The sequence below is a fragment of the Cervus canadensis genome, chromosome X (assembly GCF_019320065.1).
Source record: "Cervus canadensis isolate Bull #8, Minnesota chromosome X, ASM1932006v1, whole genome shotgun sequence".
NCBI classification, from domain to species: Eukaryota; Metazoa; Chordata; class Mammalia; order Artiodactyla; family Cervidae; genus Cervus; species Cervus canadensis.
Genome location: NC_057419.1, coordinates 129,889,608 through 129,906,353, shown reverse-complemented (window position 1 = coordinate 129,906,353; position 16,746 = coordinate 129,889,608). Strand labels below are relative to the sequence as shown.

General features: G+C 47.9%; 1 protein-coding gene across 2 annotated transcripts in view; it reads left to right on the top strand.

Annotated features, from left to right (window-relative positions):
• The window catches only part of TMEM255A (transmembrane protein 255A), a 49,651-nt gene that overhangs the window by 22,016 nt on the left and 10,889 nt on the right, over positions 1–16,746 (top strand). The window contains exons 5-8 of one of the 2 annotated variants that reach the window (XM_043458709.1): positions 1,539–1,607; positions 3,378–3,449; positions 3,850–3,938; positions 11,142–11,304. In XM_043458709.1, the coding sequence (XP_043314644.1) occupies positions 1,539–1,607; positions 3,378–3,449; positions 3,850–3,938; positions 11,142–11,304 (393 nt within the window). The remainder of the gene's footprint in view (positions 1–1,538; positions 1,608–3,377; positions 3,450–3,849; positions 3,939–11,141; positions 11,305–16,746) is intronic. The other variant, XM_043458710.1, reaches the window with a different exon arrangement.

Here is a 16,746-nt window from a genome sequence, read left to right as displayed (position 1 = left end):
CATTGCTCGCCCTTCAGACGTAAATAAAAGGCTGTCGGCGGGCTCAGTGGCCTTTTCTTACCTGCTAGTCACGTGGGCTTATTCCTCCCCTGGGGCCTCAGTGCAGAAGGGCAGCCACAGGCAGCACATGGGCCACCATCACACACACACACACACACAGACACACACACACACACACACGTCGATCTTCGTTTAAGCAGTTGGCAGCTGAATGCTCTTTGTAGAACCAGGAGGTCAGGAGGTTACGACCAGCACATCGAGCCTCCCCCCCGCCACAACCGCGGAATGATAACAACTTCTACCATTGCCCAAATGGGGACAATAAACCCTGCCAGTCGTGACCATAGAACCCTCATGCCTTTCCAGCGTGACTCCAGGCTGAGCCCCAGGGCAGGACGCTTTGAGAACACAGAGCAGCTAGGTAGAAGCAACTGGACGGGGCAGCAGGCAGGGAGGCAGGGGGCACATGGGTGTCAGGTACAGGAGATGCTCAATCACACGTGTGGGGGAAAGCAGCCATCAGGATGATTGGCAGTGGTGAGAGAAGTGGGTTCAGTGGGGATGGGGCAATAGATAAACTCCCTCGGCCAGGGTGCTTTGGCCCACCTCCAAAGGTCAGTATGTATAAACTGCTGATCCTCTGCTAACCTGCTCTTGGCTGAAGGCCCCTCCCGCTCAGGGGATGTTTAATGTCCTGTGAAAGTTGGGCAGCATCCCCTGCCTGCCACCTTCTGGGCGGCACAGGGTGGCATCTGTCTGTCCCACCCCAATGCACACCACCCTCCTCCCCCCACCCCCGTGCCTGAGAGCTCCCTCACAGGAAGCTGGCCAAACCAGCAGGGCTAGTCAACTTTTCCTGGGCTTTAGCAGTATTTTGGAGTTCACTGTCTTTTTCTAATCTGTGTAGTTGAGTGAAAATGGCTCGTAGTTCAGTTGAGTTGAAACCTAGTGTGGGCTCCGTGGCTGCCCATCTCCCTGGGATTTGCTTCCTGAGCTCTTCTTTCTGAAAAAGCTATGGCAATGACAACAGGGAGGATGCGTCAGCCTGCCCTGGTCCTGTCCTCAGGTGATAATGAGACCTCATTGTTGGAGCTGGCCTCCCTCCATCGCGGAGTGTCGTGTTGCGATCACCTGGAATTTTGACTCCTGTTCCCTGGGGATTCTTTGGAAAGAGACAAAGACTAGAAATAAAAGAAAACCATGTAAATCCATGGCTGATTCATGTCAATGTATGACAAAAACCTCTACAATATTGTAAAGTCATTAGCCTCCAACTAATAAAAATAAATGAAAAAAAAAAAAACCAGAACGGAAATTTTAAGAAACGCATTTCTCCATCAATTTCCTAATTTCTCATTAACTAAGTGGCCCAATAGAAAGTAGTTATTAGAACATTTTTATCTGATCCTCACAGAAATTAACCCAACACTACCTACTCTGGGATGTGTGTGTGTTAAACTCTTTTCTTACCCATCAGAGCACTTGCCGCTTTGTTTTGCAAAGCCCAAAGCCTTTTGGTTTGCTGTTTCCCTTTCCAGGATCTGAAGCCCCTCTATGCTAACCGGTGCCACTATGTCCCCAAGACATCTCAGAAGGAAGCTGAGGAGGTAAGCGCCAGAATGGGGTTACCGCCTTACCTTTGGGAAAAGTCTCCTGTTCTGCCTAGAACCCTTTTTCTTTGACTCTCTTCCCGAGGCCTGCAGCTTGCTGTGAGGTGTCTTTAGTTGGTTTGTTCAGTGGTTCAGTTCAAGGCAAGGTGCTAATGGGGCCACAGTCATAGGTTAGCGCTTCTGAGGCCTAATCAGATTCGCTTTGTTCTGTGGTCACAGGCTGCCCCTCTGACCCCAGCAGGCAGCCTCTGTTTGTGGCTTTGATCCTGAGAGGGACAGAGGAGAGTACAGAGGCCACAGGGCAGGTCCTTCCCCACGTCTGCATCTGCGGAGGATGGGTCAGCTGCCTGGACTTGATGTCTAGCTGGAAGTAAAGTGGGAGGCCCACCAAGTCAGCAGGCTGGACCCAGGAGACAGAGCCTGAGTCTCATATGCAGGAGGGGTCAGGAGCCAAGTGAATGTTATTGAGAAGCCTGCTTCAGTTTGAGGCTCTGGGGCAGCTGTCGGCCTGGTCTCAGGCCGACTCCCCTGGTCTCATGACACCCCCAGGAGGCCAGTCTGATGATGCTTGAGTGGACACGTGAGGTGGTGTCTCTCCCACCCCACACAGCTCTCCTTGGGTCCCTGTCACCTCATGGAGAAGCTGAGGCAGTGGGCGGTGAGGTGAGGTGAGGCTTCAGGTCATTCTCGGAGAGCTTTCATTTCAGCTCACAACCACCCCTCCCCAACCCAGAGAGCCCTTTAACATGAACTTCTACTGTATGCTTCTAGCAACATCAACCATTTGGTTCTCTGCTACTGCTGCTAGGTCACTTTAGTCGTGTCCGACTCTGTGCGACCCCATAGATGGCAGCCCACCAGGCTCCCCCGTCCCGGGGATTCTCCAGGCAAGAACACTGGAGTGGGTTGCCATTTCCTTCTCCAATGCATGAAAGTGAAAAGTGAAAGTGAAGTCACTCAGTCGTGTCCGACTCTTGGCGACCTCATGGACTGCAGCCCACCAGGCTCCTCCGTCCATGGGATTTTCCAGGCAAGAGTACTGGAGTGGGGTGCCATTGCCTTCTCCGTTTGGTTCTCTATTAACCTCAAATTGAGAGTCAACCCCCACTCTGAGAATAGTTAGAAAAACGGTAAACTTGTGATCGTTGGAAAAGGGTGAGAAGTGGATGTAAAATGGTGACTGCATTCCATAAAATGGAACGGCATCAGGCGAAGCCATTTCTCCCTAAAAGCCAGTGTGAACGGTGCCTGGGGAGGCCGGCAAAGCTATGGCCCTGCTCCCAAGGCGTTAGGGCAAGTACTTACATGGTGACTTTGCCACCCACTTTCCCCACTTTCCTTCCCCGATCAGCAATTCACCAATTTTCCTGACTATTCTCGGGTTAGAAAGAAGTAGAAAGATATACGTGCTGACAGCATGTCAGAAAGGCTTGAGCTTTTGGATGAAGGACCCAATATAGAAAAAGTGCCTGTTTACCACCCATATTCTATGTCACACAGCAAAACACATTTACAAGCACTTCGTTGCACCTGTATTGGGGTGGGGGGAGCCTGGAAGATTTCTCACAAACAAGAGACGGTAAATGGAAGTTAATTTTTCCTTTTTTTTGTGGGAAAACTCAAGATGTATAAAATGTCATTGTTATTCTCTTGATTTCATCATGATCGCATTCTTGTGTTACCTTGGTGACTGTAAAAATATGAATGATGACTTCCATAGGTTTGCTTGTAACCCTGGTCCCCCTAACCCTATTTTTCCTGTATAAGGTCATAAGTTCCTCAACCAAAAATTCTCCTTCCGCGAGGGTTATGAGGAACCTTACGCAGGCAGCTCGAGAGGTACCAGTGCACTTCAGAGTGCATGTGACTGCCCTTCTGTCTTCCTTCCCCAATGTGGTCCTCTTTCCTCCTGTACCCTGATTCCCCGTCGTAGCCTCATTTCCTACCGTCCATTTGTTCTTCTGTCCGCCCTTCCATCCGTCCTTCCTCCTCTCCATCTCCACCCTCCAGGGATGGGGCGTTGAGGTCTGTGGCTGAGGCTGGATGTGAGCCCAGCTCCACAGTGACTTGCCTCATGCACGAGATGAGCCAGCCCAGCCCCATCCCGGCTGTGCTTCAGTGTATTCATTTCACAGCCATCCTTACCGTCTCCATCAGTTCACTAGCTCGCACTGCCAGTCCCAGAGGGTCCTGCTCCCATCCAGCGCCAGCTCACCTGCTCACTGCTGTGTGTCCGCAGGTGAACTGCCCTCACCTCAGCCGTGGATTCTGCACACCTCGCATCCGGGGCAACACCTGCTTCTGCTGTGACCTCTACAACTGCGGCAAGTGAGTGCCAAGCCCCTGATGGTGTGACCACCATGGGTATGAGATGGGGGAAGGGTGCACGGTAGGGATCAGAGAAGCAGAAGACATTGGTGTGTCCATGGATTTCAGCTGGCAGGCGTTACCTGCCATCTCTGTGCCAGGCAGCATGCTAAGTAAGTGCTTTCAGAGTGCTGATCTCATTTCATTCTTACCCATGATTTATGTACAATTATTCTTCACATTTTACAGATGGTAAGACTGAGGCTCAGAGGAAACAGACAACTAGTCCAAGGTCACACAGAATTTGAGGTAGAAGGTAGAGGGAGAGTTCACACCCAGTTCTAAGTCCAAGTTCAACAACATTCAACAAACAGTTATTGAGCATTTTCTCTGTGCCTGGCCTTGTTCCAGATGTTGGAGATTCAGCAGCAGCAGCAAAAAAAAAAAAAAAAAAAAAAAATTCCTTGCCCTCATGGAACTTAGATTTTATTAGGGAAGATAGTCAATGAACACATGAATATATAACATGCCAGGTGTCAATCAGAGCCCTGAAAAAAAATGAAGCAGGAAAGGTAGGTAGATAGTTTCAAAGTGGGGAGTATGAGTGCCATGTTGGATAAAAGGAGCCAGGGAAGAGCTCTTTGAGGAGGTGAAATTTGTGAAGAGATCTGAATGATGCCAGAGGGCCAACCAAGTAGATACTTGAGGAAAAGAGTATCCCAAGCAAACAGAACAGCAAATGCAAAGGCCCTGAGACAGGATCAGGCTTGGTGGTGCTAGTTCTGCTACAGCCACTCTGGCGCTCTGCCGTTCAATGTTAAAACATCATTTATTCTCTTTCAAAACACATTTAGATGCCAGAAATACAGAGCCCTGCTGAGAAGCTTGTAGGTCAGCAGGGATGACAGACTTGTGAGCCATTGATTACAGTCTAGTGAGAAGTGTAGTGGGGATCTGGGGAGGTACTGGGGAACCTCTCAATGCAAGTGACTGGAAGCCAGAGTTGCTGGTGGGTGGGGGGAGGAGACGTGTCAAGGAGTAGGGGGTGTGGGATCTGAGGCTTAAAGGATAAGGTGGGAGTTAGGAGCAAACTTAAATTAGGGGTGGAGATGGGGAGGGTCTTCCCAGCATTTGTGGGGGTGGGGATGGTTTTACAAGGCAGTAGGAGGTGAGGAGTAGAGCTCTAGTCACACACCAGACCATAGGAATGCTTTTGGACTTGACCCTGTAAACAACTGGGAGCCACTGAAGGATACAGCATGGTAGATGGATTTGAGTGGCTAGAGACCAGAAGCAGTGAGGGAGCCACCGCCAGGGTCCAGGCCAAAGGGAATGGAGCCTAGATGAAGTTGTTGTGGGGATGGTGGAAAGCAGGGAGTACTTGTAAGAGGAATTTAGAAGGTGGAGTAGACAGGAGTGTGTGAATGCGTGATGCAGAACATAAGTAAATGGCCCTGCATGTCATGCACGTGTTTTCTTCCAGCTCTCAGTTCAAGGGGGCTGAGGAGGGGAAGGGAGGAAGGGAGGAGTTGGCAGAAGGGGCCTGGATGGAGCTAGATCCAGAGGGGTCAGATGGATGCACTCCTCCTCACTCACACTCCTTACTCTTGGTGTTGGGGGACCAGTTTATTCACTTTGAGGATTAAGACCTGACAGACCAGAGGCAGGGGAGGGGGAAGGGGGAGCAGGAGGAGAAGAGGGATTCACCCCAGCCAGTTTACTTTCTCTGCTATCACTGGTCTCATTTTGTTAAAAGATTTGGCAGTGGAGGAAGAGAAACTGAAAGACTCAAATGAGGTTTGGGGATTATCTGGGAGGTTCAATTATTCATGTTGTAATAATAACTAACACTTGAAAAGGACTTCCCTCCTTAGCGGTGATGGAGAGCTGGCTATAATTGTACTTCCTGAGCCCATCCTTCCAAAAATGATCAAAGACATGTAAAATAGGTCCTAGGGGATTTGGGGTTATTTTACTATCTTTCCTCTTGCCTCCCCTTATCTGCCTCCCCACCCTGCTCAGTCCACCCCTCTCTTTTTTACCTCCTCCCTCCTTTGGACAACCTGTCCTCTGGCCAGGTCTCTTCTCCCCTCTCCTTTTCCCTTCCCAGGCCTCCTGAGATCCCAGGAGGTGAGAAGAGGCCTGCTGGGAGGGCTGACAAGTGATTCCTCGCAGGCACACCTTTCTCTCTGCAATTAGGTGTGTTTCTGAAAAAGGTCTGAATAAACTAAATCCTACTTTAATTTCCATTTAGCTGAGCCCTTAGGTGAACTTTTTTAAAAATGGAGACTCAAGCCCAATTTATCTTCCTGTCAATCTGAACTTCATAATAAGTTCTTTTTTTTTTTTTTAATAAGTGACTTTCTTAAAGCAAGTTATGCCAGGGTTGTCTTCAAGGCCCTAAAGAAATTTTATGAGGAGCTCTGCTAAAACTCTGGACTCCCTAAAGACAGCAAACATGACTTCATCTTATCTGTATCCTCAGGCTCCAGCACAGGACCGGGCTCGATTAAAAAACCTGATGACAAGGGAGTGACATGTATTGGAAAGGATCAAAAAGAGGAACACCCTTTTCTCCAGGAATATAAAGTATTGGACCAGGCGACTAACAGGGCTACGGGTGGAGAGTGGGGGTGTGGGGTGTGGGTACTGCTCCTAAAGACCTTTGAGCTGGAAACACTGCTCACCCACCTGATGTCTGGAGACCAGCTTCAGGCGGTCATTGAGTCCTTGCCCAGGTCTGTAACGTTGAGATTCCAAGGGCAAAGCCACCAGAAAAGCACTTCCTGAGCTTTTCATCAGGAAACCGTCCCATGCGATCAGAAACCAAGGCTGTGAGACTTCAGAGGCAATGATCCTACAATAGAAGGAAAAGATTTTCCTTGACCTGAGGCTTTTTCCAGCCAGCTCGAAGGAGACCTAACCTCCAGGCCTAAATATAGCTAGCTGCAAGCCTTCTAAGGCTCGGAGACTTTAATTTTGCCGAATGCATATTTGTTTTCCTCACACGAAGCCTATTTTTAATCAATTGCCAGCTCCTCCAGTCCATTTCCTGGAAAGGAGGCCAAGAAAAAAAAAGTGGGAACAAAAGCATCAGGCAGTCATTTGTAGGGCACTACGGAAACAGAGTTTCTACTGTCCCCTCGAAGCCACAGACCTTCTTTGACGTCAGGGGCAGTGAGGTTTTAACACCAAACCTAGATGATTCCGTTTCAGCCTGTGCAGGAAGGTGGTTTCTTTAGGATACAGCTCCTCAGCAGCTGCCTTCTAGCCTTCCCTTGGCTTTGGAGAGGTCAAGTCAATATCACTGGTTTTTGTTGTTCAACCTACAGGAAGCGAAAGGAAATGGGGGTGGTTTGTGAACTGCTGCCACTGGAAATAAAATGAAAGACGATAGCTCGCTTTCATCCGCTCCTCCCTTTGGCGAACTTTTTCTTGAGCTCCTACTATGTGCCAGGGACAGTTCTAGAAGAACACATACTGATAAGATAACATTTTGCCCTTAAGGAACTGAGTTTACCAGGGGGATCATGGGGAGGTGGAGAAGTGTGCCCAGAGGTGGTACAGAGCCTCTATCTGTCCACGGGGAGTTGGTGAATAGTTCTAGGCCCTTGTGGAAGAGCAGAAGGATGCCCTTCGGCTTTATCCAAGATCTGGTGCCTCCTAATTTGTTGAGTGGGGACTGAAACGAAGAGAGGTTATCTGTTTCTCCAGATATACCCAGCAAGTTAAGAGCAAGTGGGTGAAAGCCCAGATTGGGTAATCAGTCTTACGATCTGTCTTTGAACTCAATTACTCATTCCCCAAGTATCTGTTGATGACCCACAACAATTCTCTCACTGAGCTCGGAGGCAGTGAGGGAGATACAACAGAAGTGTAAGAGATAACCTTGCCCTCCAGAGGTTAGAATTTAGATGAAGCTATCATGTCCACCTTGGCCTTGGTTGCAGCTTCAGCTCTGATTAGGCTCCAGGTAAACATCAGATCAAATGAATAGCTGCATTACTGATATATGCAAAGTGCCGAACTAAGAAGAACAGACTGAGGTTGTGGGAGCCCAGGGAGAAAGGTGATGAATGGGCACTGGAGTCCTTGAAGAATGAGATGAGTGTGTGGAAGCTCTGCGCAGTGGGAGAGATCAGGAGAGGCTGAGAACAGAAGGCACTACCTCCCATGCAGGGGGAGAAATCTGAACAAAGGTCTGGAATAGTTTAGTTTGGTGCTTCTGAGGACCAGCCTGACTGAAGTGTGGATTCCATTTTGGAGTCAGATCATGGCAGACTGAGGAATTGGGGCACATTTTCCTGAAGGTAATGGAGAGCTGTGGAAGGGTTTTGATTAGCTGAATGACTTAGTTTTTTAAATGTGTTAGGAAGCTGAAGCAGGCTGTGGTGGGCTCTGGCAGGAGACTTGGCAGTCATGAAGGTCTGAGGGTAGGAGCTGTGAGAATACAAAAGATGGGATTTCAGAGAAAGTTCTGCCCGGAGACTGAACCAAATGGAATCATGAATCTCAAACAGAAACAAACCACATTAATTTGCTAAACCCTTAACCAGATCTAGTATTAATGTTCTTTTGCTTCATGGCTCTGTAAAAATAACATAGTAGCTGCTGAACCCGCTCAAACTGAAACCAAACATATATTCTCTACAGTTATTGAATATTTTTCAACAAACTACTAACCAAGCGTCATGCTGTGGTCTGTGTCCTTAAAGCATCACTACCTTTAAGAACACAATTCAGGGGTTTGAATCATTTTGCCAGAGGCTGGCTCTTAGATGGGGCAAAAAAAAAAAAACAGCTACGTGTTCAGGTGGTAGAGTACTTCTAGAGTACTTATATTGTGCTAGAATACTACTTTCGTGCATTGACTTGTGAAATCCCCCAGGCTCAGAGAGGTTAAGAAAGTTGCTCAAAAAAAAAAAAAAAAAGAAATTTGCTCAAGGTCAGAGAGCAAATAAATGACAGAGCCAGGGTTCAAGTGCAGTCTGATTCCAGAGTCTGCTCAGCTGTACTGCCCGTCTATATATCTACAGGTGTTACCAGCCTGCCCTTGGTGTATTAGGACATAAGCACTTCACTACTTTCAAAGATAACTTGGGAGAAGTCAGAAGCTGATTCTCAAACCTCCCCCACACCCCTACAACCCTACACTCACCATTACACACAGGGCTGCCCTTTACAGGGGAGCATCCCTGTAGAGCGGTGCCTTTTTGAGCAGTAAGTCATCTGTGTATCTTCCTTGTCCCATCCCCAGGCCTGAGTACTGTGCCCACTAATAGGAGGCTCTCAGTGTATGCTTCCAGGCGGTGCCCAGCTATGTTCCCCAAAATCCTGAAATCCAGTTCAAATTCTGATGAATTGAAACACTGTTAAAATTCCACTGAGGAAGCTTACTATTTAACACAGTGGGTCTCAAAGATCAATGAACTCAGTTAATACAAATCCCAGAACCTAAACCCCCATGGCCTCAGAGTCTGCATGTTTAACCATTTCTTTCTCAAAGATGTATGCGCACACACAGAGACGCACAGAGACACCCACGGATAACACTCCGACACACACAGGCTGGCACACAGACATACAAACACAGATGATTTTGACACAGACTGTCCCATAACCACACTGGTTTCAATTCTTTACAGATACACTGGTTTTAAAGAATTCTAAGATAATTCATCTGTGAAGTTTAAAAGTCTTGTGTGAATAATCTCTCCCTGATTCATTTTGGAGGTTAACCTTTAGTTTTTTGTTTTTTGTTTTTTTTTTCATTTTTGGTGTTCTTATAGCAGGAGAGTCGCATGTAACAACCATCCTGATGCCAGGGTGTTCGGTTGTAAGTTTAAAAATCACAGTGTTTGAGATTCATGATTGATTCCAGTGGCCAAGTTGTAAAATAATTTGCAACAGCCAGGAAGACAGGAACTTTTGTTTAATTAATTTAACAGGTAACACCTTTCCTCAGTGTGTTTAAATGTGTGGAGAGATTTCTCTTCCTCTTTTTGTAAAAGCCTCCAATCCCATCGGATTAGGGCCCCGCCCTTAGACTTTAAGGGCTTCCCAGGTGGCACTAAGTAGTAAAGAACCCACCTGCCAATGCAGGAAATGCAAGAGACTCAGATTTGATCCCTGGGTCAGGAAAATCTCCTAGAGAAGGGAATGGCAACCCACTCCAGTATTCTTGCCTGGAGAATTCCATGGACAGAGGAACCTGGTGGGCTGCAGTTCATGGGGTTGCAAAGAGTCAGACACAACTGAGCACGTAACAGTATCCTATACCTTAGACCTTATGATCTAATCTTAATTTATTATCTCCTAAAAAGCCCTTCTCCAAATACAGTCACTTTGGAAATTAGGGTTTCAATATATGAGTTTCAGAGGGGGACACAATTCAGTTCATAGCAAGTAGTGGGCTAGAGACTGACGGAACTGGATGGGGGATTATCTTTGGACAGAGTGGTCAGGGAAGGTCTCTGTGAGGAGGTGCTATTCAGATTTTGTGCAGGAACTCAGCTTTAGTACTTTATTGGGACATTGTTGGCATTTCGTTTTGTTTTGAGAAAGGAAATACCGAAATCACTGAAGCCTGAATTCAGATCCCAGCTCTACCACTTACAATTTGAGGAAGTTCTTAATATCTCTGTGCTTCAGTTTCTTCATCTGTAAAATGGGAATGGGGGCTAATACTTACGTCTTAAATATTATAAGCATTCACAGTGCTGCCTAATAGAACTTTCTGTGATGACAGAAATGCTCTGTCCAGTATAGTAACCAGCCACTAGCATGACCTTTAAAAGTGTGGCTGCTGAGCATTTAACGTGTGCCTAGTGAGACGGAAGAACTGAATTTTTAACTTAATTTTAATAGACACCTGTTGACTAGGAGCTGCCATAGAAGTGCAGATGTGATGTATCCACGTCTGTAAAATGCTTAGCCCCGTGCCTGCACACAGCAGGTATTAATAATTGCCATCTAGGATTAATATTAGCAATGTTAACAAGTATTTCTCTGGCAGATAGGAGGGGTTTGGGGGATGGGGATAAACAGCAGTGACACTTTGATTCATTATACTATCTTGATCCCCAAGTGCATTCTTGGCTTCCATGTCTGTTATGATAGTGTCGCACGTGACCCCCTGTCTTTTCACTGGGCTGCATGGTAGCCAAAGCCCTGGGGGACAGCCTGCTCCTTGGTGACTGACTGGGTGCCCTTCTCCCCTTCCAGCCGGGTAGAGATCACCGGTGGCTACTACGAGTACATCGACGTCAGCAGCTGCCAGGATATCATCCACCTCTACCACCTGCTCTGGTCTGCCACCATCCTCAACATCGTTGGCCTCTTCCTGGGCATCATCACTGCCGCTGTCCTGGGCGGCTTTAAGGACATGGTAAGGAAGGAAGGAAGTAACTTCAAATTTCTACAGAGGCCCCTCTTCCTGTAAAGGGTGGGGCAAGGCTCAGCGGGTGGGGGCCATGGGGACCCACGTTTTGAAGGGAGGAACAGAAACCATTGCTTCAAGAATGTAGCTGCCTTGCGGGGGCGGGGAGGGCGGGATTTCCTGGCGGTCCAGTGATTAGAACTCCACGCTTTCACTGCCCAGGGCACCGGTTCAGTCCCTGGTCCAGGAAGTGAGGTTCTACAAGCCACATGGCATGTGGCACAGCCAAAGGAAAAAAAATGTAGCTGCCTTCAAACATCTTAAGTCAAAGGAGCCAGGTCATGTCCTCAGCCTGCAAACATGTCTTGTTAACATGAGACATTGCCTGTGTTTTTGATGCACATTCTGGGGACGGGTGGGGTTCATGCTGGTTATGTAAACATAGCCTGTCATTACCCCCACTCAACCCACACACACTTTTAGTAGAAAATCTTTTGGGGGTAGTTTTCCCTGTTACAGACTTTGGGAGAGCTGGAAGGAAAGACGTTTTTAGCTACAGGTAAGAAGTATGGCTGTCTCCCCCTCCCCAGGAATTTCCTCCTGCAGTTTCTCCAGAAAGAGTGAAAGTGAAAGCCCAGCCTCAGGCTGAGCTGCTTGTCCATATTCATGTGGGTGTGAATATGCACCTCAGGGCTCAGCACCCAGTAGGTCCTCCATAGTCCTGGGGGCCTTCCCTCTTTTGCTTTTAAAGCTTTTGTTTGCTTATTTAATAAACCTTGATCTCTAATTATAGAGATAATAGCTTTAGAGCTCTGGTTCTCAACCTGGCCTCCTATTAGAATACAATCACCTGAGGTGCTTTAAAAAACCTGCCGGCCTGGGCCACTCCTCCAGAATGCCAATTTAATGGGTCTAAATTGAAGCTCAGGCAGCAGTACTTTTAAAAAAGCCCTCCCGGTGATTCCAGTCTGTGGCTACACTGCGTGCATGCTCTGTCACTCAGTTGTGTCTGACTCTTGGCGACCTCATGGACTGTAGCCCGCCAGGCTCCTCTGTCCATGGGGATTCTCCAGGCAAGAATACTGGAGTGGGTTGCCATGCCCTCTTCCAGAGGATCTTCCCAACCCAGTGATTGAAGCCACTTCTCCTGAGCATCTCTTGCATTGCAGACGGAGTCTTTACTGCTGAGTCACCAGGGAAGCCCCATGGTTGAGTAGGGTTGCTTTAAAGGAATGTCCCACCCATGTCTAGGAAATTATTTTGTGCCTAAAAAGGGCTTCCCTTGACCCCAGAAATGACACAGATAACCCCTAGGCCCTTGGCGGTTTCTGTCCCATTTGGGGCGTGGCTGAGGAACTGGCGGCTGAAAGTCAGTTTGTAGTTTGGGCCTGGATCGTCAAAAGGATGAGTAATGGAAACTGAAAGTGGAATAGGACCACAGAAGAGAAAAAAAACTGTAGTTTGTGGCAACAACTTCCCAGCAGAACCGGGCTGACTGGTAGTATTGAGTGTTCCTGCTGTTGACCCTATGGCCAGAGAAAGTCTTCCCTGCTCCTACCTAGCCTGTCTGTCTGTCTTATTTCCCTCCCTCTATTACACATGAGGCTTCCCAGGTGGTTCAGTGATAAAGAATCCACCTGCCAAGGCAGAAGATGCAAGAAATGCAGATTTGATCCCTGGGCCGGGAAGATCCCCTGGAGGAGGGCATGGCAACCCACTCCAGTATTCTTGCCTGGAGAACTCCATGGACAGAGGAGCCTGGTGGGCTACAGGTCATGGGGTCGCGAAGAGCAGTTGTGACTGAACACACATGCACACACGCATTCATTATTTCCACACCCCTTCTCCCACTCAGGAGAGCTCAAGCCCTAAGCCTGGTGGAGGCATGGGGCTAGGGTGGGGGGCAGCTTGGAGGGAGAAGGCTGTCCTCTCAGTTCGAGCCTGAGGGAGCTTCGGCATGAGAAAGCTTCTTCAGAAAAGCTGTTTCTGAATTGGGGCTTCTTTGGAGAAAACAGTGCACTTTGTCCTTTTCTTTAAAACTTGTGTTGGAGTATAGTTTCTTTACGAGGTTGTGTTACTTTCTACTGTACAGCAAAGTGAATCAGCTATACATATACATATATCCCCTCTTTTTTTGGATTTCCTTCCCATTTAGGTCACCACGGAGCACCAAGTAGAGTTTTCCCCAGGGGACAGATGAAAGCAGTGGTCTTGTGTCGACTCTGAGCCGCTCTGACTATAAGCGAAGCTTCTGGTTGGGGTTGGCGAGTTGAGATGGGACATCCGATGGGTGTTAAGGGTTCTCTGAATTTTCTCTGAGCTCTGAGACATGGACAGCCAAGCACCCTGAGGCACAGAGTGACTGGCGGCCACCTGCTAGGCTCTGTGGGGCTCCTGCAAGGACCCCTGTCACAACTCAGTTGACCGTTGATGTATAGATTTATTTCTGAACTCTTTTAAAAAAATTGTTGAGGTATAGTTGACTTTACTATAGCATATTAGTTTCAGGTTTACCATGTGGACTGTTCATTTCACTGTGACCTTTGATCTCTAGGGGAGTTAGGGGTTTGTTGACAGTCTGTCCTGAGAGGTGGCAGTAATGGCTCCTTTACTCTCTATAAAGGGCTGTTGCACAATTCCTTTCTCCGCTCCTCCCCCACTACTACCACCTCATGAAGTATTACTCCCACCATTAACGGTTGAGGAAACAGGCCCACAGGAAGTCAAGTGACCTGCCCTGGGCTAAATAGCAGAGCTGGGAGTGGAACCCAGGTGTGTCAAATGCCAGAGCCTTTGCTCCCACTGCTCCATCCCAGCTTCCCCTGAGGAGCATTTGGCCAGCCCTTTCTGGTTCCATACGTGTTTTAACAGACATCACCTCCTTTGTTTAGTTTCTTTAATTTTAAAAATTAAAGGCCAGTTGTTTCCAACTGTTGGGAGCTTCTCTGAGAAATGAGGAGAGTGAGGGAAGACCTGAGCCTCATCCAGTGCCAAGCCTGGGAACCCAATAGAGGGCCAGTGGGGAAAACAAAAGATGAAGGCAAAGAGCAGAGGCAGGAGATTTGATTCATGACAGGAGAGAGCAAGTATGAGCTATATACTATGACAGGGCACCAAAGAGGAACCATAGTTTTGATCGCTTTATGAAAATGAGACATGGTGTAGAAAATCCTGGAACATCAACCAGAAAATCCTTGGCCTACGTCCAAACGTGCTTAGTGCCTCATGATGATGTGTCTCCACCCTGAGTAGAATGCCTTGGGGGCCTCAGGGAGGCCCAGGGGTGCTGGCTGATGAAAGGCATTCCTGAGGAGTGAGGCCAGGAGCCAAAGGCTGTGAGCTGGCAGCCTTCAATGGGATCAGCTCGGAGCACTGTTTCCAGAGTTGTGGGAGCCTGAAAGGAAAAAGGACGTCTTCATTCCCTGACCAGAGGGGCTTGGTGCCAAGGATCTTGAAGAAATGTTGGATGACCACAGTGTTTGTGGCTCAAAGATATGAGAACTTGAGATGAATCATAAGAACTAATAATATCTTGCCAGTTTTTGCTAGTGTCTCTGGTATAAAGTAGGGAGAAATCAAAGTGGTCTTCTTTCCAAAGTCCACAATCATTGTCTTTGAAGGGACTCAGTTCTGTCTGGGCGAGATGGATTTGACTATTTCCTATGCCTGGAGGAGGAAATGGCTACCCACTCCAGTATTCTTGTCTGGAGAATCCCATGGACGGAGGAGCCTGGTGGGCTACAGTCCATGGGGTCGCAGAGAGTCAGCTACAACTGAGGCAGCTTAGCACAGCACAGCACATTGCCTGTGCTTGTGAATCACTGTTTCACTGGAGCTCAGAATGCTACTCATCAGAAGTGGAGATCCCATAACTTAAGCCCCAGAATTATTGGTACAGAAACACACATTACTATATACACACATGAATAGAAACAGAGCCCAGATTTATTGTAAAAGCAGAATTATGGATTTAAAACTGTAACCAGACCATGCTCTGGGGCAATCCCTTTTGCTCCTTCCCTGCCCCACTCCCAACTTCACCCCCCTTGACACTCTCAACCTCTCTTGGTACCTTGTCCATTTTCTCTACATCCTCCGCACCTTTCATCTGTGGCTCTCCTGTGCTTATTTCATTTTCCCCCATGTGTTTCTTTCTCTATAATATTCAACTTCCTTTCAAAGAGGATCCTGCACCCCCAGCCTTGCTACACACACAAAACCTTCTCTAGATAGTTTATATTCCCCGATTGCTTCTCTGTGGTTGTGTGTGTGTGTGCTCAGTCGTGTCCCACTCTTTGTGACCCTACGGACTGTTGCCTGCCAGGCTCCTCTGTCCATGGGATTCTCCAGGCAAGAACACTGGAGTGGGTTGTCATTTCCTCCTCTAGGAGATCTTCCCGACCCAGGGATTGAACCTGAGTCCCTTGCGTCTCCTGCACTGGCAGGCGGGTTCTTTACCACTGAGCCACCTGGGAAGCCCTCTCTTTGCATAGAAGAGCTGGTTTCGTTTTGCAAGAGTTGGAGGGTGTGGTTTTAACTGGCACAAGGCTGAGGGAACATGATTTCTGGGACTTCCTCAGGGGTGACATTTCTTCTTGGAATCCTGGTGGAGAGGTAAGGGCATTGCTGATCACTGCTTCTGTAGTGTGAGCCAGCCTTTGGAATGGTCAAGACCTCAGCCCTCTCCCACACATGAGAGAGGCTGAGAAACATTTCTGTGGTTGTCTGTGAGCAGCATCATAATGACTGAGGTTTGTAGCTCTTCAAACCTCCTAGAGATGTAAACAGTAACCCACTCCAAGGAAGAGAGCAACAGACTGTGTTGAAACTTGCTCTATGGGAGTTTCCTCTGCCAACACCCCAACATGGTTGCCTGTGCCATTGCCAAAGCCTGCCCACACATTTTCATCACTTGAGAGGAAGCTTCTGCTCGCCGTTAACGCAAAGTAGATACATAACAGAAACAAGACACGTGGACTTTGTGGACAGCTCTAGATTACACGCAGGAACAGAGGGGGTATCAATGACATGGACCATGGAAAGGACATTTCTCCCACACCTTGAGCCATGTGGCACTCATAAGGTACAAAGCCCAGTCCTGCTTGGGAACTCATGAGCAGTGGTGACTTCCTCTAGCAGTGTTTTGGCCTTATTGAAATCTGGACTCCCATCCTAGACAAGATTGGCTTTAACCCTTGAAGGGCTACACACACCACCATGTTATAAAAAGAGTATTCAATTCTTTCTGCATTGTTTTATTTTCCCAAAAATGTGTGTGTGTGTGGGGGGGGGGTATCAATATACTGTACTTGGTCTTTCTTGGTTTCAGTGCTAGGGTTTTGCCTCCAGCCCACAGGGCTGAGGCGAAGTGAATAGTTTCATGTGTGCCTGCGAGCTCCTTAGCGAGGTTGGAATCTGCAAGAATCCTTACAGTTTTTACAAACTCTTCAT